General features: G+C 43.1%; 2 protein-coding genes across 2 annotated transcripts; both read left to right on the forward strand.

The window, feature by feature from the left end:
• The first annotated feature begins 615 nt into the window (after positions 1-615).
• LOC127307699 (MOB kinase activator-like 1A) lies at positions 616-5,236 on the forward strand. The gene is made up of 7 exons (XM_051338450.2): positions 616-828; positions 1,370-1,418; positions 2,510-2,618; positions 2,797-2,890; positions 4,344-4,477; positions 4,579-4,742; positions 4,856-5,236. The coding sequence occupies exons 1-7, from the start codon at positions 806-808 to the stop codon at positions 4,928-4,930; spliced, it is 648 nt and encodes a 215-aa protein (XP_051194410.1). The 5' UTR covers positions 616-805; the 3' UTR covers positions 4,931-5,236.
• A 1,957-nt stretch (positions 5,237-7,193) lies between these two features.
• Positions 7,194-10,658, forward strand: LOC127307700 (uncharacterized). Its single transcript, XM_051338451.2, has 3 exons — positions 7,194-7,774; positions 9,582-9,840; positions 9,964-10,658. The coding sequence occupies exons 1-3, from the start codon at positions 7,412-7,414 to the stop codon at positions 10,332-10,334; spliced, it is 993 nt and encodes a 330-aa protein (XP_051194411.1). The 5' UTR covers positions 7,194-7,411; the 3' UTR covers positions 10,335-10,658.
• The last annotated feature ends 15,096 nt before the right edge of the window (positions 10,659-25,754 follow it).

The raw sequence follows: 25,754 nt of genomic DNA on the forward strand, positions 1-25,754 counted from the left end.
GGTCGTGGGGACTGCGCACATGATCGATTCAGCGATAAACTTCCTCGTTTCAAGCCCTAAGTTACCGCAAACCTCTCTCTCTTCATTAATTGATTCTGCCACGTCAGTGATTTTGCCTAGTTGGACTGTATGATACTGGTTATGATATCAGCGTTGGGGCTAGTCTAAGAGCCCACTCTCCTCCTCTCTCCTCCTCTCTCTCCTCCAACTAAGTATAATATATTATTTTACTCCTTATAGGTAGAACTTATTGTACTTGTTCTAAAATAGCCCACACAATATCGAATTTAATTGTTTATATCAAAATCAAAATGCATTTTTCGCCTTGGAATGTACACGCAGCACACAGTCAGCAGCTAAATCATGACTCTCGATTAACAATGGTGACATCCATGTGCTGTGTTGCTCGCGTGCAGACAGACAGCGCAGTACAACGTCTGGGCTGGGGGACGGACGCACGAGACGAGATGGCCAGATCTTGATCCGAGTCCGGAATCTCGGGTGCCAGCCAGGCCGCGCCCATCCCCCGTCCGTGCCCGCGATCCGACGGCCCCGGCCCATGATGGTGCGCCGCATCATTCGCTGACGAGCCAGCCAGCCAGCGACCGCAGCCGAATCATTTGTCCGCGTCGCACTCGCTCGCACGCACGCAGCCTTCTTCCTTCCATCCTCCAACCCCGCAGCGGCGGCAGCAGCAGCAGCACAGCTCCGTCGCCGTCACATCACCGGATCACCCCCGCTTTCTTCCTCGGATCGGAAGGGGACAGGCGCCGGCCGACGAGGCGGGGCAAGCGGCGGCGGCGGCATGAGTCTCTTCGGGCTCGGACGGTGAGCGCGCGCCGTCCCGAAACTTTCCCCACCCCCTCCTCCCCTTCCGCTTCCCTCCGTTCCGACCGCGATCCTGCTGGCTCCGGATCTCCTCCCGCCCAAGCGCGCCTCCTCTCCGCGGAATTCCCGTCCTACTCGCCCGTTGGACTGGCGTGGAGTGAACCTGGAGATCCACCCGGACTAGGATCGTGTCCTTCCGCCGGCGACAAGCCCTAGGCTGCTTGGAGTTAGTCGCCCATTTGTTACTCCTAAATCGCCGCTCATCTATCCCGATCCATCCATTTCGTTACGGATTTCTCAGTTTCGGTTGATGCCTGGCGGTGGTGGAGTAGTACTACTAGCTGCTTGTTTTCCCAAAAATCATGCTGCCATGCTCAATTTCATTCTCACGGCTGGTGCCGTCTGTATTCCCGGGAACGGAAAATGCCAGCGCGGGAGCACCGGATCATGTTCACACGCCACTGTGCTTCCTGTCTCTTTCCTGGCTTGTTTTCGCTTCATGAAGCAATCACCCTCACACGCCTTCTCCCTTTTTCGCCAGGAACCAGAAGACGTTCCGTCCCAAGAAAAGTGCTCCGTCAGGCAGCAAGGTGAGGATTTCCGACCTCCCCAACTCCTAATTCCACTCTAGTACCCCTGGACCCTGGAGTGCGTGTCCGTATATAGAAACTGCTCTGCGTTTGCCCGTTCGCTCATCTAGGAATTTGATCTGATCATGCATAAGAGCCTGTCTAATTAGTAAGCAGTGTTGATTTATTGTCATCATCGGTGTTACTTAAATAGTTGTCATAAACTATCTATGCGGCATGCGCATTTTGCTTGTTGGCTGTGGAGCTAGACAACTTATTTGCTTTACATTAACTTGAGGATTATGGAAATTATGGAATGTCTGTTAGTTGTACACATAGACTGTTGATGATAAATCAGGGGATTCAGCGCATCTTGAAAGTAGACAAACTGTGAGACATCTGTTTGACTTTGTCATCATTCTCAACTTCTAGTTCCAGCTTTTGCAAAGTCAAAAACCATGTTACCCAGTTGATATTATTGTTGTCTTTCGTCGAGGTCAGCATGAGCTTGTTATTTTTCTTGTGTGCATGTAAGCAAAAAGGTTTTAAGTGCACCGCCAATGTTCCTACTACACTTCTAGGGTCCCATCTATTCCAAAGCAGCCAGTATCAAACATTTTGTCGTATCCAGTTCCTCCGATCGCGTTCATTACATCATATACCCCCTGCAATAAATTCCCGTAATAGAGATACTTTGATTTCATGCATCATAACTCATCGTGTACTATACTACGGGAAATGTGATCTCTTACAACAACATTCCATGACTCAGGGTTAGTTTGGTCTAGATTCTACACATGCTTGTGCTGGATTCATTGCTAAGTCTTAAGCAATGCTTATTAGTTGTTGCTTAGCAGATTCAATCTTCACTGCCTGCCACGGGCTCCTCAATCACCTAAGATGGGTGCAGATTTTGGCATGAAATATAATTCGTAGCTAGATTTGTTAAATGGAATGAACGGATATCGCTGGGGTGTCTTCAGTATTTCAAATTTGCCAGAGTTTGCTTGTTATATACGCTACTCAAAAATTGGGAACAAACCTTAGACTACACAGTGAGTAGTGCTGTACATAACTTGATATTATTTATTGTCTTCCTTTTTTATCTACAGGGGGCACAGCTCCGAAAGCATATAGATGCAACCCTTGGCAGTGGAAACCTCAGGGAAGCTGTTAGGCTGCCTCCTGGAGAGGATATCAATGAATGGCTTGCTGTGAATAGTAATGTTCTCCACTTTCTTTTTTCGCTGCAACCTGTACTTAACATGTTTCATTTTATTTTAGTTTTTTGGTATTTTTTGGATCTAAAATATTCTGTGGTTGGTACCTGAATAACATGTGTAGAATTTTATGGAAATCATCATTTCATTAGAGCTAACATATGTGTTTTGATTTTCAGCTGTGGATTTCTTTAATCAAGTTAACCTGCTGTATGGCACACTCACAGAGTTCTGCACATCCGAGAGCTGCCCAACAATGACTGCAGGCCCAAAGTATGCCCGTCCATCAATCTAATTCGTTGAACTTCTCAAAAAGAACAATTAAGAACCTTCATCTCTTTGTGAAATTGCGATTTACTTTTGATAAATTATTTTACAAAGCTGTTCGTTATATCAGTATCAGCTTGTCATTATCTACTTGAAACCTTATAAATGAACATATTATTGTTTTGAATGCTTTGTACCTAGTGAAAATGTCCCAATTGTTTGCCTGTTAAAATGTCTTTGTCCGTGTTTATGGTTAAAAGCATAAGAAGTGACACATGCTGTCTGCAGTTACTTCCCTAACCTTATAATAATACTATTCTCTAAAAGTAGGGTTACAAAGCGGGCATCCCGCAAACCTGCATGTAGGTATATCAAAAGTCAAACATGTCTTAATCTTAAATAAAAATTGCGCAAGGTTGACTTTTGGAACACCTGTATGCGGGTTTATGTGGGTCCTGCTCGCAGCCCTAATAAAAGAGGGAGTTCGAACTGATGGTATGTCTCCCTTTGCGTTCTTCTTAGGATATAAATAAAAAAATGAACAGTGACTGGATTTAAAACGGGCATCTCCCGCTCAAAGCGCAAACGAACAACCAATCAGCCAGCTGGCACATTGTGTTTACATTGGAGAAGCGGCCTTCCTGATAAAGTCGAACAATGCCTGCCAGCATACTGCCAAAAAAGAAAAAAAGAAAACAATTCCTGGCAACCTATTGCCCACCGCTTTTCTTGCTATATATACTTGCTTCCAATTTCAAATCCGCACGGGAATAGCACCCACCCCAGCCCCAATATGATATGAATATGTGTTTACTGCTCGTAGATTGCCGGTAGAGTATTAATTGGTATAGTGGTTCATTGATCTTCTATGTTCTTTAAATGCGAGGAATTAAATTCACCTAAGGTTTTGCTTATCAACATAATTGCCGATCCGTAGCAACACGCCGGTTTTTAGCTAGTAGTACTATGTACAGCAGTAGACCTAAGCTGATTGATCTTTCTCTGCTTGAAGCTAATATACAAATGAAGTAGCGTGTCGGGTTTGAAAGTTGAAATGAAAAGGGGTTATCTGTTATTTAAGTTTAGCTCAATGATTTGTCTAAATATCAATTGTCAGGGTGTTAAATCTTAGGTTATGGTTTAAGAAGATTACTGCACCAGGCAAACCTATTGCTCGCGATTTCATGTTGTTCTGCACCCAGGATTCTCCAGTTTTTTACTACTTTCACTTATCCTGATGTAATTAAGTTTGAATGTTGACTAAATAGACAGTTGTGGTTACCCCCATTTCTGAAAGAAGCGAAATTCCAAAATGTGCTAAGCATTTCACATGCAGTATGAGCACTCCATATATTATCAATTAGACTTTCTCATCCCTATAATCCCCTGGTTAAGTTCTCTTCATAAGTAGTTCCATATTAGGTGGTATCATGATATTATATTTGCAACTTTTATGTAGGTATGAGTACCGATGGGCTGATGGTGTATTGATAAAGAAGCCCATAGAAGTGTCAGCGCCAAAATATGTCGAGTACCTAATGGACTGGATTGAAGGCCAGCTTGACAATGAATCCTTATTTCCTCAGAAGCTGGGTATGTTGCTCGCATTATGGACTATTCCTAGTTTTTCAGGAACACTTCTTATTATTGGGACAGTCAAGTTTAGCTGATCTGTGTTGATTTTCTTTATCCAGGCACACCATTTCCACCCAACTTCAAGGATGTTGTGAACACAATTTTCAAGCGCTTGTTTCGTGTCTATGCCCACATATACCATTCACATTTTCAGAAGATTGTCAGCCTCAAGGAGGAGGCTCATCTTAACACCTGCTTCAAGCACTTCATTCTGTTTACAAACGTATGTCTCTTGCTTTGCAAGCTCAACATTAACAGATTGTGTCGTTGAGCATGACAGATCTAGTCTTGGGTGGGAGGAACGGCAAAATTTACATTTGTTCACTTGTGATGCAGGAATTTGGGCTGATTGACAAGAAGGAGCTGGCTCCTCTCCAGGAGCTCATAGAATCCATCATCGTTCCTTACTGAGAAATAAATACTGAGGCGGAACTGAACATGGTTCCCAAGACCTCTGCAGTAGTGATTGAGGAATTGGGCCATCTGCGCCAATAATTTACTGGCATGAGAGCTTACTGTTCCATTTGTTTGACATAAAAAAAAGGTGGTGTACATTGCTAATGTTGTATTTGTATGTACCTGATCTCCCTTATTCAACTGTATTGGCCGTGCAAGCGCAATTGTACTGTTATAACATGCATGATGGGGTTGGGTTGTGACATATTGCTGGAAAAGAACAGTTTTAAGATGGCTAGTGCAGTTGTTGATGGATGTAAAGCGGTGTTTGCTGGGGCCTTGCTGCCTTCACGTTGGGTTATTTTGTTCTGCGATAGCTTTGGAGTTTGGGTTGAGCCTTGAGGGCCTTGCAGGTTTTTTCCTTTTTCTTGAACTGTTATGGACGTTCCAGTGCATCGTCTAAGCTTTGTGTAGTGTGGCGGATCACTGAATTTGGTTATGTCGCATGAGGTATGATCCATGAGCGGTTAATGATATACAGTAGATTGAACTGTAACTGCAAAGAGCTGCTAATTAGGGCAAATATGTGGTGTTTGCCAGCGGGTAGTCTCTGATGCAAGTGTTTTCCCTTTCATAGATGTATTCTCTTTTCTATGTTTATACAGCCAGCGGGAGTAATCAGCCATCGCAAATCCAAAGTTACAAGAACGAAGGGTTAAAAGATGTCATCACGTCGACAACTCTTTGTTGTTTTAGGTGGTGCTATCTGCTACGAGTCTCTTTGTCTCAGAAATTATCTATCAAAAAAATAATGAGAAAAACATCGAAAAGTGTCTTTGGCTCGTGAGTTCCACTGCTACTTTCATCATTTTTTTAAAAATCATAGTTACAAGTTTCAAAAAAATAGACATAGTCAATGATGTATCCTATAAGTATGTAAAAAATTGCAATGGGAACTTCTTTATATAGTTGGCTACATAAAATCTGATAAAGTTTAGAGACTTGAAAATGTGCATACCTGTGTTATTTTGTGTCAATTAGAATACTAAGTACTCCTCTGTTCTTGAATACAAGGCCACTATCAAAAATACATTTTTTATCTATACAATGCCACTAACACTAATCGATAAAAATAATTAGCTTTTTACCTTGTAGGATGATGTTCATTAATGAGAACATTGCATGTAGCCATAGAGAAAGAGCCATCCCGTTTAATATATTTAATTAGCCTGAAACACGAGAGCATTTACACATAAATAATCGTGCTATTTATCACTTGAATTTGTTTCCTTGATACGTAAAATATGGATTTGTGGCCTTGTATACAAGACCGGTATTTAAATTATTTTTTGCACGTCCGTGGTTTGCACCATCTGCTACATCCAGGTTTTCATTTCAATTTGTTTGAATCGTAAATATAATTTGTATTCTTTAAAAATAACAGGATCCCTCGAGCCAGGTAAATCTCTACTCGAAAAACACAAGCTAGACGGACAAGGCGTTTTTATTATTTTTGTCATTTTTGTGTCGCGCATGATTAAAAAATTGCATTACGATTTTGCCGCCGCCGCCAACACTTAGAAGAAAAAAGGGATGGTGTTAGAAAACAAGGTACATCTACACTTTAATATGGTCAAATGTTTCTTCATCTACTAACAGGAGTAAGCCGGTACATTTAGATTTGTAGGATCCAGATCTAAATAATTCAAATTTCATTCCATTATAAAATGATTCACTAACGTACTTTCTCGACCCCCCCCCCCCCCCCCCATAAATATTGTGTAGATCTTAACAAAAAAAATACAGAATTAATGGTCTCAAATTAATGGCAAGATCTTACTAGATATTTTCAAAGAGATCTAAAATAAATACTACACAATAGCATACTGATACTGCAATAAGTAATCAAATGACGCGATTCCTGGAAATATACCGATTGGAGGAAAAAATATACTACCCATAACCAATCCCACTGTAATTGTAATAATGAAATAAGACATGGTTATATATCTTCGTATCTAGATAAAGTTGAGAATTTTTTTTAGAATCTAAGGGAGTATTATATTTCTAACTTTTACTTTTTTCAAAAATTCAGAACACGCAAACTATCATCGACATCGACAAAGTACAGAATTATTTTTATTTTTAAAACTTATAAATATGATTTTGATTTTTTGTTAACATAGAGATCACTGGAGCAAGATTGGAAGATACTGGCTGGTTAAACAATGACCAACCTCAGACCAGACCCAAGCTGCCACCTACCCTCCCTCCTCCACTGAAACTGAAACTGAAACTGACACTCCACCGAGCGCCGCGGGATCCACCCCGCCCTCCACCTGGCCTGCGTGCGTCTCCCTCACTCTCTCCTCGCCGCCTCCTTCACAACCATCCTTCCTTCCTTCCCTGCCCTAACCCCGGCCTCCGTCTCCGCATTCCCCTTCCGACCAGCGCACCGCACCGCACCGAGCCCTCGCTGGATACGCGGCCCCGGCCATGGCGGGACGCGGCGGCCGGAGGGACGCGGAAGCCGCGGTGAGGATCGGCACCGGCAACGTGTTCGCCGCGCTCGAGGCGCTCAAGAGGAAGAAGAAGAAGCCGCCCTCCTCCTCCTCCGCCTCCTCGTCGGCCGCGGCCGCCCCGGGGCGCAAGGGTAAGGGATCAACCAAGAAGGCCGCCGCGCCGCCCCCGCCGCCGCCAGAGGTCTTCTGGGCGCCCGCGCCGCTCAAGTCCAAGTCTTGGGCCGACGTGGAGGACGATGACGACGACGACTACTTCGCCACCACCGCCCCGCCGCCTCCCGTCTGGGGAACCGCCTCCGCCCCCGCCGCGCCGGAGGGCAAGTCCGGCGCCGAGGAGGTCAGTATCCGTTTTTCTTTCGCGTCTACTTATGTTCTTTGCATAAGTTGAAAGGGATCTAGGCTGGAGAAAGTTGATAGAAATGAATCAATATTCAAGAATCCTCTACAGATTCAGTTCCGTTGAAGGTTGCAGTTAGTGAGACTGCGTTGATTCCTGTTCTAGACAGTGGGGTCATGTTATTTAGGTGTGGGGAAGAGTAGTATAGTACTGCCTGGTGGTGGTCCTTTGCTGGTGGAGCGAGATGCGCCAACTTGTGATGTTTATTCAATGACCAAAAGGGTACAGCTTGGAATCTTGAGAATTGGACATCAGGTGCCTTCAGTTGTGGCTTTTCTATATTTATGCATGATATGGTAATGGGGTAGACAGCTTCATGAATGGAGGTGCTCTCTTTCGTGTGCGTATCTTCTTGGGTAGATTCACCTCACGGTCCTAACTGTGCTGAAGATCCATGGTGGGTAGGCCCTAGCTGTTTGCTGTACATTTGTTCCACTATGTCATTCCAGGAAGTTTGGTGGTGTGTGGCATGGAGACCATACTGTTGTTTTACGATGATTATTGTGCACCTATGTTTCTAGTTTACGTTCAGTTTTTTTTATCGTCGTTACGTACTAACGACACCACCAATCCTTTTGGCACCATGTTTAGCGTTTTTTACGCTCAAATGTGTGTTGCTTACTCATTTTCTTCAGCTTTCCATTTTTGCATATATTTTTATGTACACAAGCGTTCTCACTTTACGAAGTTGTCCCCCATATTGTTCCGTTCATATAATCTCATGAGGAATCACTTTAAAGTTTATATACACTTTCTGCCAACATGTGCATTTTGTGTATGTATTAAGTAGCCTAACCCATGGTTAATCTAAGAAAATTTAGCTCATCCCGGCAGATTAAAGGGGGTCTGGGTAAGATTTGTTGTTATGAATAATATCAGTTTCTGTATTGCTAATGAATAATATGTGTACATATCTCCAAGTGGAAAAAATGAGAGAAGATATCAGCATTTTTTAACTCACATGGCCAAGCTAGATTTGTGATATAATAAGAGAGTGATAAGAGAATGGAAACAGAAGCTATAGAACATAAAAAACGGTGTATGCTCTTTATGTTCTAATTTTTTTGTTTTGGGTGATGCAATGAGAGAAAATTGTTTCAGTGACTGATAAGGCATACAATGATGTCTCCGAGTGTTAGTCGGACATGGACATGGATAATTGAATCCGATTCGGATTCGGGTCTCTGATTCAGCATGATTTTTTTTTTTTTTGGCATGGACAACAAATTTGAAATACACACAGGTGTCAAAATCTGATACAGATTCAGAGTGTTGGATTATGCCAATTACAAAGATGCGGGTACCCGTGTAAAACTGCTTCTATCTTCTTTCTCTATGTATATGGCATAGCTGTGTCTATGTTTAGCTCTTTGTGTTCTGTCTTGTTTGTTTTGCGCGATTTCAGTAAGAGAAAATCTGTTTCAGTGACTGATAAGGAATACAATGATGTCTTGTAGTGTTACTCGTACACGGATACGGGTGTTGGAATCCGATTCGGATTCGGGTCTCTGATTGAGCCTTTTTTTTACGTGGCCAATAACATTTGGAATTAACATGGGTGTCAAAATCCGACACAGATTCAGTGTCGGATTCTGCCAAAAAGGAAGACTGAATCTATCTACTTTCTCTATGTATAGGGCATATCCGTGTCTACTCTTCCTTATGATTTTTCTGTTGATACATGCAGTAAAATTTTCCCCTTGCATCTACTCTGGTTTTATTAATTAACTCTGCATTTACACTGCAGGAAACTGAGAGCGAAGATGATGGCCTTGATGTTGACATGGGTGATGATGAACCAGAGGAACCTGAGCATGGACATGAAGTGGATCTACCATCTGAACCTGAGGTTAAAAAGTCTGCTCCGGTGCCTGTCCAGTCCAAAGACACAGAGAAGCAACTTTCAAAGAAGGAATTAAAGAAGAAAGAACTTGCAGAGCTAGATGCTGTTCTGGCCGAGTTGGGGATTTCTGATAATGCTACAAAGGCTGATGTCACTAGTAAATGTATGTACTTCAATCATGATGTTACTTGTAAAAAATTGATCAAGCATTCTCTATCTTCTGGTTAAATGCTTTATGATTTATTCTTTACTAAACTAACAAGTATTTGATATTGGTATTTTGCAGCTGAAAGAAAGACTGCTGAACAGAATGGAGATGAGAATAAGAATCCTCCTGTAGCTTCAGAAACCAAGACTTCAAAAAAGAAGAAATCAAGGAAGGAGAAACCATCAAAGGATTCCAAAGAGCAGCCCAGTGAAGTGGATTCCAGCAAGGACCATGGAGTGGCAGCTGATGCAAAGTCTGAAGAGGAAGCTACTGCTGTGGATTTGAAGGAGAAGATGAAGAAGATAGCCGCGTCGAAAAAGAAGAAATCGAGTAAAGAGATGGATGCCGCTGCCAGGCATGCTGCCATGGAGATCGCTGCTAGGAGTGCCAAGCTCGCCGCTGCAAAGAAGAAAGAGAAGAACCACTACAACCAGCAACCTCTTCGGTAGACCGCTTTCATCGCGAGCTTCAGAATAAGCAGCGCTCTTCTTGGATCTATTTGCATCACGTGATGCTTCATGACTTCCCAGTGCTGTTTTATCTGCTTGCTTTAGATTATCTAAGATGAATATATGGAGTTATGGACCATGCCAGATTGCCAGGTGACATTTTGTTGGAGCTCCCATTTTCACTTTTGAGAATTTCCACCTTGAATATGGAGTTTATCATCACCAGAGAGTTGTCGTACAGTTATATTATCACCATGCACAGTTGATACTCAGTAATTTAAGATGGTGCTATCAGAGTCATTGACTTGATTCTAGATTTGAACATTTGTCCTTTGCATGTGCGTTTTCTGTTTCAAGATTTCGGACGTGTTAATCATATCTGGTCTACATTACGTATGAGCTTATCGTTTGTTGATGCTATTCGGAATCATAGAATAAGCATCTTGGAGAACATGAGGAAGGAAAATATTTTCAGGTAAAATTTTGACATGCCGTAACCCAACATTAGAATCAGGATGAACTTTCTGTTGTTGACTGATTACCATCAGTTTGGAGAAATCGACACCAGGAGGATTATTGCCATTCTCTTGCAAGCTAAAGCCTGAGAAATGACATGAGATAGGCTAATGGAAGAATGAATCACATGTCGAATCAGATTAATAACCAAAATATTTTCCGTAACATGTTTGTCATTTTACTTACTGCACTAGTTTGATTACAACCCAAAGTTGCCAAATCTATATCTACAAAGGCAGATGCAAAATAAGGCAGACGTAACATTATTACTAGTGCCCATGATCCAAAAGAACTGTTCGTTTGGGGACAGAGATTTGGTGCACATGAGCTCCAGTGATCCCTTTTTAGAAAAGTAATTAAAAATCATATTTTTAAGTTTTAGAAAAATCTGAAAATAAATCATGATGTAGTCAGTATTGTATCCCACAAACGTGTAAATTTTCAACTGAAAATAATGTGTATTTTGGGCTGCACAAAAATAACAAATATGTGGATTTGAGTATGGTGATTCAAATCTCCAAAAAAATCAGAATTTGTCATTTTTGTGCAGCTCAGAAAACAAAACATTTGTAATTGATATTTTATACGTTAGTGGAATACATCATTGGCTACTTTTAGAATTTTGCTACATAATTTTTTGAAATATATAAAAATAATTTTCGAATTTTTTAATACACTGAGATCACTAGTGCCCATGATCCAAAAGAACTTTTCGTTTGGTTACAACCCTAAGTTTCCAAATCTATATCTACAAAGGCAGACGTAACTAGTAGAGTTTTTGCCTTTTTGGTTGCTGCCACAGGCCCACAACACTAAACTGCCTTAGCTTCTTCGCCTGCTCTTGGCCAATTTGTCATCGGCCCAATCTTATTTGTTTTTTACAAAGTTCAGTATGCAAGTGTTTATGACAACTTGGTCTAGCTTTTCTATATTTATGCATGGTATGACAATGGAGCAGACAGCTTCATGAATGGAGGCGCTCCCTTTCGTATGCTTATCTTCTTGGGTAAATTCACCTCACGGTCCTAACTGTGGTGAAGATCCATGGTGGGTAGGACCCTAACTCATTTGTTCCACGATGTCGTTCAGATAAGGAATCATAAGGAAGGATTGACGGTTCTAGGAAGTTTGGTGATCTGTGCGATTCAGATAAGGAATATAACAATGTTGTGTAGCATGGAGACCAAACTGCTGTTTTATGATGATTAATGTGCACCTATGTTTCTAGTTTACGTTCAATTTTTTTTTATCATTATTACATACTAATGACACCGCCAATCCTTCCGGCACCATGTTTAGCATTTTTTACTGTCAAATGTGTGTTGGTTACTCGTATTCTTCAGCTTTCATTTTCATATCTTTTATGTACACAAGTGTCCTCACTTCATGAAATTGTCCTCGATATTGTTCCGTCCATATAATCTTATATCATGAGGAATTACTTCAAAGTTTATAATTTTGTATACACTTTCAGCTAGCATTTTCTGTGTGTATTAAGTAGCTTAACCCATGGTCAATCTCAGAAAACGCTGCTTATCTCGTAGTCTCGCCGTAGATTTAAGGTGCTATAGGTAAGATTTGTTGTTATGGATCAAAATTTAGTTTCTGTATTGCTAACAAACAATGAGTTTACATATCTATATGTGGAAACAAATGAGAGGAGATATCGACATTTTTTAACTCACATGGCCAAGCTAGATTTTTATATATAAATGAGTGATAAGAGAATGGAAACAGAAGCCATAGAACAGAAAAAGGTTTATATATGCTCTTTATGTTCTGTTTTTTTTTGTTTTACGCGATACAATAAGAAAAATTGTTTCAGTGACTGATAAGGCATACAATTATGTCTCCGAGTGTTACTCGGGGATGGACACGGACACGGGTATATGAATCCGATTCGGATCCTGATCTCTGATTCAGCATGATTTTTTTGAGACATGGACAATAAATTTGGAATACACACAGGTATCAAAATCTGATACAGATTCAGAGTGCTGGATTCTGCCAAAAACGAAGACGCGGGTATCCGAGTAAAACTGCTTCTATCTTCTTTCTCTATGTATATGGGATAGCTATGTCTATTGTTTAGCTCTTTGTATTCTGTCTTGTTTCTTTTGGGCGATTCTTTTTCGAGGATGATTTTGCACGATTTCAGTAAGAGAAAATCTTTGTCAATACAATGATGTCTCCTAGTGTTACTCGGACACGGAAATGGGTGTTGGAATCCGATTCAGATATGGGTCTCTGATTGAGCTTTTTTTTTTGGACATGGCCAATAACATTTAGAATATAGATGGGTCTCTAATGTAACATTATTAGTAGAGTGTTTGGTTGCTGCCACAGACCTACAACACTAAGCTGCCTTGGCTTCTTCGCCAGCTCTTGGCCAATTTTTTTTTTTTTTTCATACCACGCTCATCACGTGGTCTTGGCCAATTATTCATATGCCTAATCTTTTTATTTTTGATAAAGTTCAGTATAAGGCTGTTGCTATTCTTGTAAAGTGGACCAAGTCACCTTCACTGTGACCATGTAGAAAGGCGACAATGATTAGAGATGGAGGAGGCTGCGGATGGTGATGATCCAGAATATAATGGGGATGATGACACCAAACAAAATGCTAGAAAAGGGGGCAATGAGGTCCCTAAAGATCAATTTAAGCCAAATTCTGAAAAAAAACATAGTAATGAGGAGGTGAAGAAAACAACTGATACTACAAAGGCACCGGCTACTGAATCGTTGGCAATGTTGCAACGGTGGGTTTGCCTGCTCGTGCTTTGGTCGAGGCCAGCTTGCCACATACTCCAGGCGGGAGTGCGAGAAGGGAAAGAAGGCTAAAATAATAAAAATAAAGGTTGGTTCGGTGGTACCTAGAAGTACTAGAATAAAGAACAAAACTAACAACGTCAATGCATAAGAAACTAGGTTGTAGATGAATAAGATAAAAAAAATGCTCTCCAGATGGAACAATATCTATAATACGCAATACATGTATAGGTGCTATTGCTATCCTACGTGCGGTTATAATCGCTCTGCCCAAATGTCTCTGATGCGCGAAGTAGTCGTGTTATGGTTGTAGACCAAAAAACAAAATTAAGGGAGAGAATTATGGGCAGTACAATTTGTATGTTAAATTTAGGTGAAATTTATGTTGCGTTTGCGGCTGAAATAGAATATACAAAATAAAAATGGACAAGATCAAACACTCAGTGAAACCTCAGGAGTTAGTGCCCCCCCCCCTCCCCCAATTGCATCACTCTATTGTCTTAACATGTAAATCAACGTCAATAGAACACCTCGGCCGGTTCATAATTATAACCGGCTCCAATAGTATGTGACCCAGAGCCGATGATAACTGTGCACCGCCTCTAAAAGTCCTGAGGCGAACCAAAATAATGGTCGTCTCCACTGGTCACGCTGCTAGAGACGAATCTTAATTAAAGTCCGTCTGAGGAATCTATGGGTGAAAGAACATTTCCCGCCCTTTTGGGTTTTGTGTGTTTGATGTCAACAATAGGTATATATTTATGTGTGTTGATGTAGACAGGTACATGGTCTCATTATATATACATGGCTGGTGGAATGGAATGTCAGTTTTGAAGACTCTGCTGGTTTTTCACTTCAGCCGAGCTGGCGGAACTTCCGCCCAGATGCTCCAGGTAGAGGAATCTCAGCGCCGCTCACGTTGGAGTTCAGCGGAAGTAGGCCAGAAGTTCCGGTCAGCGGAACTTCCGCCCTACTTCCGGTCAAGTTCCGAAAACTGCGTTTTTGTGCCACAGAATGTCCAGTATGGTTTTTCACGTTATTCTGGAAGTTGGCCGGAACTTGGCCGGAACTTCCGGTCACCGGAAGTTCCGCCCTACTTCCGCCCTCTCTCAGTCCTTCAGCTGGTCTGATGCGAAAGCATCTAGCCGGAACTTCCGGCCCTCCTGGCCGGAACTTCCGGTGTTACACGAAAACTCCCACAATGGTCAGATCTGAAGCCCCACTCATATAAATAGCTTTCTTCTCCATTGGGACAATTTTCTCAATCATTGCACAAAAATCTGCCAAGCTTCACCACCATTAGTGCCACCTCAAGAACACAAGAATTGCAAGATCTTCTCCTCCATCCAACCAAAGCTCTTGATCTTTGGAGATCCGAAGGAGAAGACCCCGATCTACATCCTCACTGAAGCGATTCTCATTTCCCCCTCATATGCTTGAGGGACCCCTTGCTAGTGTTCCTCTTTGGATCCCTAGTTGTTTGTTGTTGATGTATTCTTGTTGATTTGTTGTGTTATTACAGATTTGGGAGCCTCCAATTTGGTTGTGAATGTGTGCCCCAAGAACTTTGTAAAGGCCCGGTTTCTGCCTCGAGGAAATCCCTTAGTGGAAGTGGGCTAGGCCTTAGTGGCGTTGCTCACAAGAGACCTGAGTGAAGCCTTCGTGACTGTTGGTCTGGCTTTTGTAGCGACCACACTCCTCCGAACGTAGACGTACTTTCTTGCAAAGGAAGTGAACTACGGGAATCAACTCCGTGTCTCCGTGTGCTCCACTCTCGGTTACCTCTATCCTTTATCTCCTATATATATTGCATAGCCATATCTTGCTTAGTCCTTGACCTTGTCATATAGGTAAATTCACATAGTTGCATATCTAGAGAATTTACCTCTGTGTCAAGCCTAAATTGAAAAAGAACTAAAAATTGGTTAGCACCTATTCACCCCCCTCTAGGTGCGGCATACGATCCTTTCAATTGGTATCAGAGCCTCGGCTCTTATTTCGGGCTTAACCGCCTAAGAGTATGCCGGACGACGAGTCTGCGGAAAGGGCCGCAAAGATGGTCTCCATGGATGATCTCAAGTCGTTGGAAACATCCTTGAGGTCCTCCATGGAAGCTCAAATGGAAAGCATGAGAAAAATGGTTTCCGAGCTTTTAACTCCGGTTCCTCCCATGGCTCCCGTCATAGAGGAAAAGGACAAGGGTGCGGTAGAAGAGGGAGATGCTTCGGTATTACCCTCCTCTACCAATCCCTTGAGTGGTGATAACTTAACCACTATTAAAAACCCCATTGCATCTCCTAGGGGAACTAGTGGAGGTGCTAGCTACAATCAAGTGGCTCCGCCATTCCTCTCTCCCGATGTCCCGGTTCCTCATCCTCATATAAACATTAGGGGCGACCCACCTAAGTTTAATGATAAAGATTTCGATACATGGAAATTTGAGTTTCGCTCTCATGTTCACAGTGCCTCCAATGTACTTTGGAGAATCATCATGGAAGGCTTCAAGCCTTACAACCCTGACAAGTTGACTAGAAGAGAAGCGGTTGATAATCAACTCAATGACATTGCCTTGCACATGATTCAAACTAGTGTGGGGACAAAGGACCTGTCTCGTGTTCGGAATTTCTCCACCGCCAAGGAAGCTTGAGATGGTTTGGCCGCTAGTTGCATGGGAAGTGATAGCATGATAAGAAACAAGTATAATGCCCTTCGGAATCAAGCCGAAGGATTCATGAGGCTACCAGATGAAGATCATGAAGTCATGTATAGAAGACTCATCACCGTTGCCGATGCATTCCGGAATGTGGGTGCCAAACACATTGATGACTCTTGGATCAAAGATAAGTATATTGATTGCATGATGCCGTTTGAACCCATTGATGTCAAGACTCTTGTTGGAAGGGAATGCTTTCCCTCTCTCACCTCTCAACAAGCGGTGCACGAGTTGCAAGCTCTCAAGGTGCTCGAGCAAAACTCTCATGATTCTCGCAATCATGCCATTGGAATGTCAAGAGGGACCAACCTTGCCTTGGCGGTCAATTCCGTGGAAGAAGTGACCCCTCAAGAATCATATAGGACATCTTGGAGTATGTCCTATCCGGATGATTTGGAATACCACTACAATGACCACATGGCATTCCATGCAAAAACCTTTTGGGTTGATCCATCCAAGGCCAAGGAAGACAACATCAAGAGAAACAACTCAAGTGGGTTCAAGAGCTCGGGCCCAAAATCAATATCGTGCTACAATTGTGGTGACAAACGCCATTTCATAGCCGATTGTCCCTATGAGCATAGAGAAACTCATGGTGGAAGGCTCATTCCCAAGGACAAGAGCAAAGATTCAAAGGCCCCCAACAAGAAATTCTACAACAAGAGCAAGAAGGGCAAGAGGCCACCAAGGATTGTGCTTGTGACTAAGGAAGAATATTCTTCCGATGAAGTTGTGAGTAGTATTGATGAAGAAGAAAGCTTAAACGAAGTGGCGCCATTGCGACCACCAACATTCCCTCTTCATCTCTCTTTGAATCCCCCAATGAGAATCCTCATATCAAGAATGCACATTGCTTCATGGCAAGGTCCACCTTGGACACATCTATTGTGCTATCAACTCAAGAAGAATATACCTCCGGAGATGATGATGTTCATGAAGAAGAAGATGCAACTTCAAATGGATTGGTTGCTCTTGCCTCCCTCTCCACTAACTCTTCATCACCAAGTGAATTCCCCAATGAAGTCATTCATGTGGAGGAAGAAAGTTGCCTCATGGCTAAATCTTCCGAGGTATCATCTCCTAACCCCTCTATGCCTAACATATCAAACGATCTAGGGATTGATCATGCTAGTTTAAAAGTGAAACAAGAAATGCTTGATTTTGATGAGTTCGTTCTTAACTTACAAGGTGACACTAAAAGGCATGTTTCAAATCTCATGGTTCGTCTAGCACAACTAGATGATACTCTTGATAAAAAAATGTCAAATAGAGAGAGAAGTCTCTCTTGAAATACATGCTCTTAAAAATGCTCTAGAGGAAAGTCAATAAACTATAGCTTCTCTTGAAGAGAGGCTAGAAACTCTTGAAGAACCTCAAGATGAAATTAACAAGCTCACTAAAGCTATAGATCTTGCTAGGGCTAAGACTAAAGTGATTAAAAAGGAAAAGGCCAAATTTGGTGTTGATCATGAGAAACTTGTGAAGGATCTAGATGAACTAGACAAGGCTCACAAAGCCTTGAAGAGTGAATACTCTCTCCTCTCCAAGTATAATGAGCAACTTCAAATTAGTCTTGCTTCATATGACATACCTAGTTCCTCTACCTCTTCATGTGATCATGAAAATATTATTGAAGAAAATGCTAGGTTGAAGGATGATCTTGCTAAGGCCTCCTCTCCCCAAAGTAAACTTTCGTTGGATGATCACTTGAGTAAGCAAAGGTCAAACAATGGGAAGGAGGGCCTTGGTTATAATGCCAAGGCAAAGAAGGCAAACAAGAAAAAGGCCAAGCCCGCACAAGAAAAGAAGATATCTATCACTAATGGGGAAGCCCCTAAGGGCAAAACCATTAATGATGATGATGCGGGAATTGCTAACCCTCACTATGTTCTATTTAAAGATTATTATGGTGATGTCTATGCAAAATATGTTGGCCCATATGATGGTTATGTTGCTTGGTCTATTTGGGTCCCGAAGACCATTGTTGCTAACAAAAGAGGACCCATTGAAAAATGGGTACCTAAATCCAAGAATTGATCTCATGTAGGACTATGCCGCCGGAGGTTCAAAATGGGTACTTGATAGTGGATGTACAAGTCATATGACCGGCGGCAAGAACCTCGTCAAGGAGTTGAGGCCCAACATAAATCATATCACCGTCTCCTTTGGCGATAATTCTACATCCGAGGTATTGGGTTTTGGCAAGGTTGTGGTTGCACACAACATTACTCTTGTGGATGTCATGCTTGTCAAAACCCTTGGTTACAATTTACTTCCCGTTTCCGCCCTTGGCAAGATGGGTTTTGCCGTCTTTATTGATAATGATATTGTGGTCCTCTTGTGGAGCAAGACTCTAAAAGTCGCTTTCGTTGGGTATCGCGAACATAACTTGTATGTGGTGGACTTCTCGGGGGCCACCACCTCAAGTGCGATGTGCCTATTCGGAAAGGTGGATGTGGGTTGGTTGTGGCATCACCGCTTGGCCCATGTCAACATGAGAACTTTGCAAAGTCTTCACAAGGGGGACCATATTGTGGGACTAATGGAAAATGTTTCTTTTGCCAAAGATCGTGTTTGTAGGGCTTGTGTTGAAGGCAAAATGCATGACTCTCCGCACCCAAGCAAGACTATCATCTCTTCCAAGAGGATCTTGGAGCTCCTTCATGTGGATCTCTTTGGTCCTACCTCTCATGCAAGTCTTGGTGCGAAGAAACATTGCTTGGTAATTGTTGATGACTATTCAAGATACACTTGGGTCTACTTTCTCAAGAAGAAAGATGAGACTCAACAAATCTTCATTGACTTTGCTACCGAGGTGCAACGCCAACACAATCTCCTCATTATGGCAATAAGAAGTGACAACGGCTCCGAGTTCAAGAACTACACACTCAATGATTTTCTTAGTGATGAGGGGATAAGACATCAATATTCTGCTGCATACACCCCTCAACAAAATGGTGTTGCGGAGAGGAAGAACCGAACTCTCTTGGATATGGCAAGGTCTATGATGGCGGAATACAAATCCCGCTATAATTTTTGGGCCGAAGCTATCTCCACCGCTTGCCATTCTTCTAACCGGCTATATCTCCGTAAGGGCTTGAACAAGACTCCATATGAAATACTCACCGGCAACAAGCCTAATATCTCATACTTCAAGGTGTTCGGGTGTAAGTGTTTCTATAAAATCAAAGGAGTTCGTTTATCTGAATTTGCTCCTAAAGCTTTGGAGGGTATATTTGTTGGTTACGGTGCCGAATCTCACACTTATATTCTTTGATATATCTTCCAAGATTATCATCGAATCTTGTAGTGTGAAGTTCGAAGAAAATGATGGCTCCCAAGTGGAGCAAGTTGATGTATGTGCAGGTGATGAAATACCTCAAGATGCCATAGTAAGAATGGGTGTGGGATTTTTCCGCCCCATTGAGGGACACGGTGTGGCGTCTCAGGAAGGACTATGCTCTACCACGGTGGAGCCCTCATCTTCTCAACATCAACAAACCCCATCTCTTGAAGCTAATGATGCACCAATCCAAGAACAAGAAGAAAACCCTCCCTCTCATGTACAAGATCAAGGTCAAGATCAATCGAGGATTCATGATGGATCCGATGAATATCCATTCAATATTCTCCTCTCACCGGATAATGTCCAAGATCAAGCACATGATATTGAGCAATCTCAAGAAATTGAGGAAGCTCAAGTTGAAGGTCAAGACGGGGACCCAAATGATCAAGTTGATCAAGTGATACCTCCAAGGCCAAGAAGAACCAAGGAGGAGATTGATAACCCACAAGTATAGGGGATCGCAACAGTCTTTGAGGGAAGTAAAATCCAATTTATTGATTCGACGCAAGGGGAGCCAAAGAATATTTGTAAGCCTTAACAGCGGAGTTGTCAATTCAGCTGCACCTGGAAACAGACTTGCTCGCAAGAGTTTATCAGTAGTAACAGTTTTATAGCAGTAGTAGTAGTGAAATATCAGCAGCAGAGTAACAAAGACAGCAGTAGTGATTATAGTAAACAGCAGGATTAAAATACTGTAGGCACAGGGATGGATGAACGGGCGTTGCATGGATGAGAGAAACTCATGTAACAATCAAGGTAGGGCCTTTGCAGATAATAATAAAACGGTATCCAGGTACTAATCAATCCATAGGCATGTGTTCCATATTTAGTCGTACGTGCTCGCAATGAGAAACTTGCACAACATCTTTTGTCCTACCAGCCGGTGGCAGCCGGGCCTCTAGGGAATCTACTGGAAATTAAGGTACTCCTTTTAATAGAGCACCGGAGCAAAGCATGAACACTCCGTGAACACATGTGATCCTCATATCACCGCCTTCCCCTCCGGTTGTCCCAATTTCTGTCACTTTGGGGCCTCGGGTTCCGGACAGCAACATGTGTATACAACTTGCAGGTAAGATCATAAATCAATGAATATCATCATGAATCAATAACATGTTCAAATCTGAGATCATGGCACTCGAGCCCTAGTGACAAGCATTAAGCATAACAAGTTGCAACAATATCATAAAAGTTCCAATTACGGATACTAGGCACTATGCCCTAACAATCTTATGCTATTACATGACCAATCTCATCCAATCCCTACCATCCCCTTCAGCCTACAGCGGGGGAATTACTCACACATGGATGGGGGAAACATGGCTGGTCGATGGAGAGGCGTTGGTGGTGATGATGGCGATGATCTCCTCCAATTCCCCGTCCCGGCGGAATGCCAGAACGGAGTTTCTGGTCCCGAGACGGAGTTTCGCGATGGCGGCGGTGTTCTGGATGTCTTCTGGCGATTTTGTCTAACCCCCGTGCGTTTTTAGGTCGAACCCTTTAAGTAGTCCAGAGGGGGCACCTGGGGCTGCCCGAGGCATCGCCGCCTTATGGGGTTGGCGCCTCGTGGCCCCCCTCCTTCTGGTCTTCTGGCTCCGTCCCTCTTCTATGAAAATAGGCCCATTGGAATTAATCCTGGGGATTTTCCTGAAAGTTGAGTTTCTGCACAAAAACGAGACACCAGGGCAATTCTGCTGAAAACAGCGTTAGTCCGTGTTAGTTGTATCCAAAATACACAAATTAGAGGCAAAACAATAGCAAAAGTGTTCGGGAAAGTAGATACGTTTTGGACGTATCAGAGATCGAGGCCCGTCGTCTAGCAAGAAGGGATAGGAACTTGGAAATTCTTGAACACACTCATGAGAAGGTCCTAAGTGATGTAAGAGGAAGAGTTTCCACTAGAAGGAAATTGGCTAACTTTAGCAATCATCATGCTTATATCTCCTTAGTGGAACCCAAGAAAGTATTTGAAGCCCTTGAAGATTCGGATTGGTTGGAAGCTATGCACGATGAACTCAACAACTTCAAGCGCAATAAAGTATGCACTTCAGTAGAGAAGCCAAAGGGGTGCCGCAATGTTATAGGCACTAAATGGATTTTCAAGAACAAGCAAGATGAGTTTGGAAATGTTGTGAGGAACAAGGCAAGATTGGTGGCTCAAGGTTTCTCTCAAGTTGAAGGAATTGACTTTGGATAAACTTATGCTCCCGTGGCTCGCCTTGAGTCCATCCGTATCCTTCTTGCTTATGCATCACATCATAACTTTAAGTTACAACAAATGGATGTGAAAAGCGCTTTTCTTAATGGTCCTTTGCATGAAGAGGCTTATGTTAAGCAACCCCTAGGGTTTGAGGATCTCAACTTTCCTAACCATGTCTATAAGCTTGATAAAGCACTTTATGGTCTCAAACAAGCTCCTAGAGCTTGGTACGAGCACCTTAAAGAGTTGTTGATAGACCGTGGGTTTGATGTTGGGCTAATCGATCCCACTCTTTTTACTAAGAGGGTCAATGGGGAGCTTTTCGTTTGCCAATTATATGTTGATGATATTATCTTTGGCTCTACTAACAAAGCTTTCAATGATGAATTTTCAAAGCTTATGACCGATAGGTTTGAGATGTCTATGATGGGAGAGATGAAGTTCTTTCTTGGTTTTGAGATCAAGTAATTGAGAGAAGGGACCTTCATCAATCAAGCAAAATATCTCCAAGACATGCTCAAGAGGTTCAAGATGACCGAGATGAAGGGTGCAGCCACTCCTATGGTTACTAAATGTCATCTTGCACTAGATCCCAATGGTAAAGAGGTGGATCAAAAGGTATATCGCTCCATGATTGGATCCTTGCTTTACCTTTGTGCATCTAGACCGGACATATTGTTGAGTGTTGGTGTGTGTGCAAGGTATCAAGCTTCTCCTAAGGAGAGTCACATGATGGCTCTCAAAAGAATCTTTTGATATTTAGTTGGTACCCCAAGATATGGTATTTGGTATCCTAAAGGCTCAAGTTTTATTCTCAATGGATACACTGATGCGGATTGGGCAGGAGACAAGGATGATAGGAAATCAACCTCCGGGGCTTGCCAATTCCTTGGTAGATCCTTGGTGTGTTAGTCTTCTAAGAAGCAAAATTGTATATCTCTCTCCACCGCCGAAGCCGAATATGTTGCCGCCGCAAGTGGATGCACTCGATTGTTATGGATGAGGCAAACTTTAAAGGAATACGGTGTCACTTGTGACAAAGTGCCTCTATTATGTGACAATGAAAGTGCTATCAAGATTGCCTATAATCCGGTGCAACATTCAAGAACGAAGCATATTGAGATCCGGAATCATTTTATTAGGGATCATGTTGCTTGTGGTGATATTGAGTCAATCTATGTTCCTACCAAAGATCAACTTGCTGATATATTCACGAAGCCTCTTGATGAAGCAAGGTTTTGCTATTTGAGGAATGAGCTAAATATCATTGATTCAAGGAGTATAGCTTGACCATCTTGCAAACACACTTTTGCCTCAAAACTTTATTTGGTTTAGATGTGGGCATGGAAATAGGGGGAGTGCGGTTTAAACTATTGAGCTATCCCTCCCCCCATAATGTCAACATTAAAGAATCATTCACTTTATATCATATGTTGATATGTAAGATTCAATGATGAGTAGTGGTTTTGGGCCCAAGATATATCTTCGCAGTGACAAGCCATAACACTCATATATGGTGGCCTAGGCCACCACACTCTTCTTTGTGAAGAGTTGAGGTTATTTGGATCTTTCATGGATTTTATTTGACTATATTTTGTTCTTATGGGAAATCGCTCATTTTTGGCCTTCATTTGCATTTCTTGCAAAAATGAGTGATCATGTACCATCCTACAGTTTGGCTCATCTGTCCTAAGCCTATCGCATCTAAGCCCTATCCTTTTCCGATTCCGAGTGCACACAATCCTCATCAAAATTCATTTTCTGGCCCAGTTTTCTGTTGCACCGGAAGTTCTGGTCGTCCCGGCCGGTACTTCTGGCTGGATTCCCCTGGCCAAATCTGGTTCCCGCGATGTTGCGCTGTCGGTGGGCTCGCTCTGCTGGGACCGGAAGTTCCGGTCCCAGCGAGTGGAACTTCCGCTCTTACAGATTTCCTCATATGGGGTCGTGGATGGGGGAACGGTTTCATCCCCACTTTCCCCCCACATCAGATCTATTCGTACTCCTCTCTCTCCCGTGGCGCCGGCGGCTCCCCCGGCCAGTTCTCCCTCCTCCGGCGACCTCCGCCGGTTCGGCTCCGTGGATTGGCATCCTCTCCCTCTCCTCCACCATGGCTCCTCCCGGTTTGTGCTCTTTCCCTCTCTAAGTGTGGGTTGACCTCACTAGATGAATTTTAGGGCATACTCAGGTCAACCTTTGGTAGACTCTCTCTAGATGCCTATTCCCTGCTAGTTCTTGTCTAGAATGTTGAAGTAGTGCGGTTCACCTCACCATTGCCGCGAATCCGAAGGGAAATTCCGGCCTGGCATGTTTACTATTCTGTACTCAATATTCTGCTCAGGATCTGGTTTTGGCCTCCTTTGTTCGTGTGCACTCATTTATCATCTTCCATGTTCATATATGTTATCCCAGGTGGTTCCAAGAAGAGAGGCAAGGGGCATGTTGACGAAGTTGAAGAAGAATTGGAGCTCACTCGTCCTTCCAAGCTCACGGCTCGCCAACTTGCGGCTCAGAAGAGGACCAAGTCACCCGCAGTACGTGGCAAGCAAGTTCATGTGTCAGTGAAGAACATGCCATATCTTGAGTACAAAGAGCTGCGGCAAGGGAACCCTTATCTCATCCCTCGGAACAATAGGGTTGCGGATAAGCGCTTCCACAATAAGGCACAAGAAGAAATCTTCTATGAGATATATGTGACTTTCAAGAAGGGTATAGTCACCCAACACTCCATTGACACTGCCAAGATGGCCGCCACAAGGTACTTTGATGAAGCATATGCTATGTGTGGAGAGTCTGGGCTCTATCCCATTATGGAGCTCAACAAGGACTTCGACATCGGGTTGATTCAACAGTTCTATGCCACCGTTCACTTTCAACAAGATGAATCTAGAACGTTCCGGTGGATGACTCATGAGACTCTTCTTGAGGCCAACTTAGCAAGCTTTGGAGCGGCTCTTGGATACCCTCGTTCTCCGGTTGTGGATGAAAATGGTTGGCGGTCTCATGATAGCTCGTTTGCTCAAACCAAGGATGCTTTGGAACCCCTCTATATCAAAGGATGGGGTATTCCGGGCAAGAGTGCGGATCTTCTACCTACTTGGGACATCATGCTTCGAGTCTACCGGGAAACAATTGGACCCAAGGGTGGCAACGTTGATGAATTGCATACCTATGAAGTGGATCTCATGGCCAACTCTCTTGCTAAGAAGGACACCGGTGAGAAGCTTGATGTGATGGACTACATCTACAATGAGATGTGGACATGTGTGATGGAGAAGGAGCTTCCTCTTTTTGCTCCTTACATCATGAAACTCATTGAAGATACTTGGATTGCTATCTGTGATGCTCCTCTTGTTCACTCCATTCCTCTCAACATCACAACTCATGAAGTAAAGAGCCTCCGGGTTAAGCATCACAATTCGCCCATAGAAGATGTTCCTCCCTTTCATGAGAAGCCACCAAGTTGGGCCTCCAAGCTTGCCCGCCACATGCAACAGATCTTTTGTCTCACCTCAGCTGGCAATCACCGTCAGTATCAGTAGCATGTTGAGATCAAGAAGTCTCGGGTTCGTCAGAAGAGCATCATGAGGGCTCTCAATCTAGAAGTGTCTCCTCCCGGTACCGAGGATAACATCACTCCGGAGGCTGAGTGGGTCTCTAAGCATGGTGCTCCTCTCCCACACGACGGTCTTGAGATCGAGTCTCCTCCTCACACTCCACCTCACCCCGATGCTCCATCGGATCTTCCTCCCGGCTGGGCTAATTCCGACCCTTGGGACGCGTAGTTCATCCTGTCCCTTTTTGGTGCCTTGGTTCCAAAGGGGGAGAGTGAGACCTTATTAGGTTGCTCTCCGTTGGGTATTTGCATGGGGGAGTCAC

The sequence above is a fragment of the Lolium perenne genome, chromosome 6 (assembly GCF_019359855.2).
Source record: "Lolium perenne isolate Kyuss_39 chromosome 6, Kyuss_2.0, whole genome shotgun sequence".
Taxonomy (NCBI): Eukaryota; Viridiplantae; Streptophyta; class Magnoliopsida; order Poales; family Poaceae; genus Lolium; species Lolium perenne.

What these genes read in the sequence shown, in the direction of transcription:
- LOC127307699 (XM_051338450.2), top strand. Translation starts at nt 806, where the DNA reads ATGAGTCTCTTCGGGCTCGGACG. An exon ending in GTGCTCCGTCAGGCAGCAAG is followed by an intron (nt 1,419 to 2,509) that starts GTGAGGATTTCC and finishes TTTTATCTACAG; the next exon opens with GGGGCACAGCTCCGAAAGCA. An exon ending in CTTATTTCCTCAGAAGCTGG is followed by an intron (nt 4,478 to 4,578) that starts GTATGTTGCTCG and finishes TTCTTTATCCAG; the next exon opens with GCACACCATTTCCACCCAAC.
- LOC127307700 (XM_051338451.2), top strand. Translation starts at nt 7,412, where the DNA reads ATGGCGGGACGCGGCGGCCGGAGGGACGCGGAAGCCGCGGTGAGGATC. An exon ending in GCAAGTCCGGCGCCGAGGAG is followed by an intron (nt 7,775 to 9,581) that starts GTCAGTATCCGT and finishes TTTACACTGCAG; the next exon opens with GAAACTGAGAGCGAAGATGA. An exon ending in GGCTGATGTCACTAGTAAAT is followed by an intron (nt 9,841 to 9,963) that starts GTATGTACTTCA and finishes GGTATTTTGCAG; the next exon opens with CTGAAAGAAAGACTGCTGAA.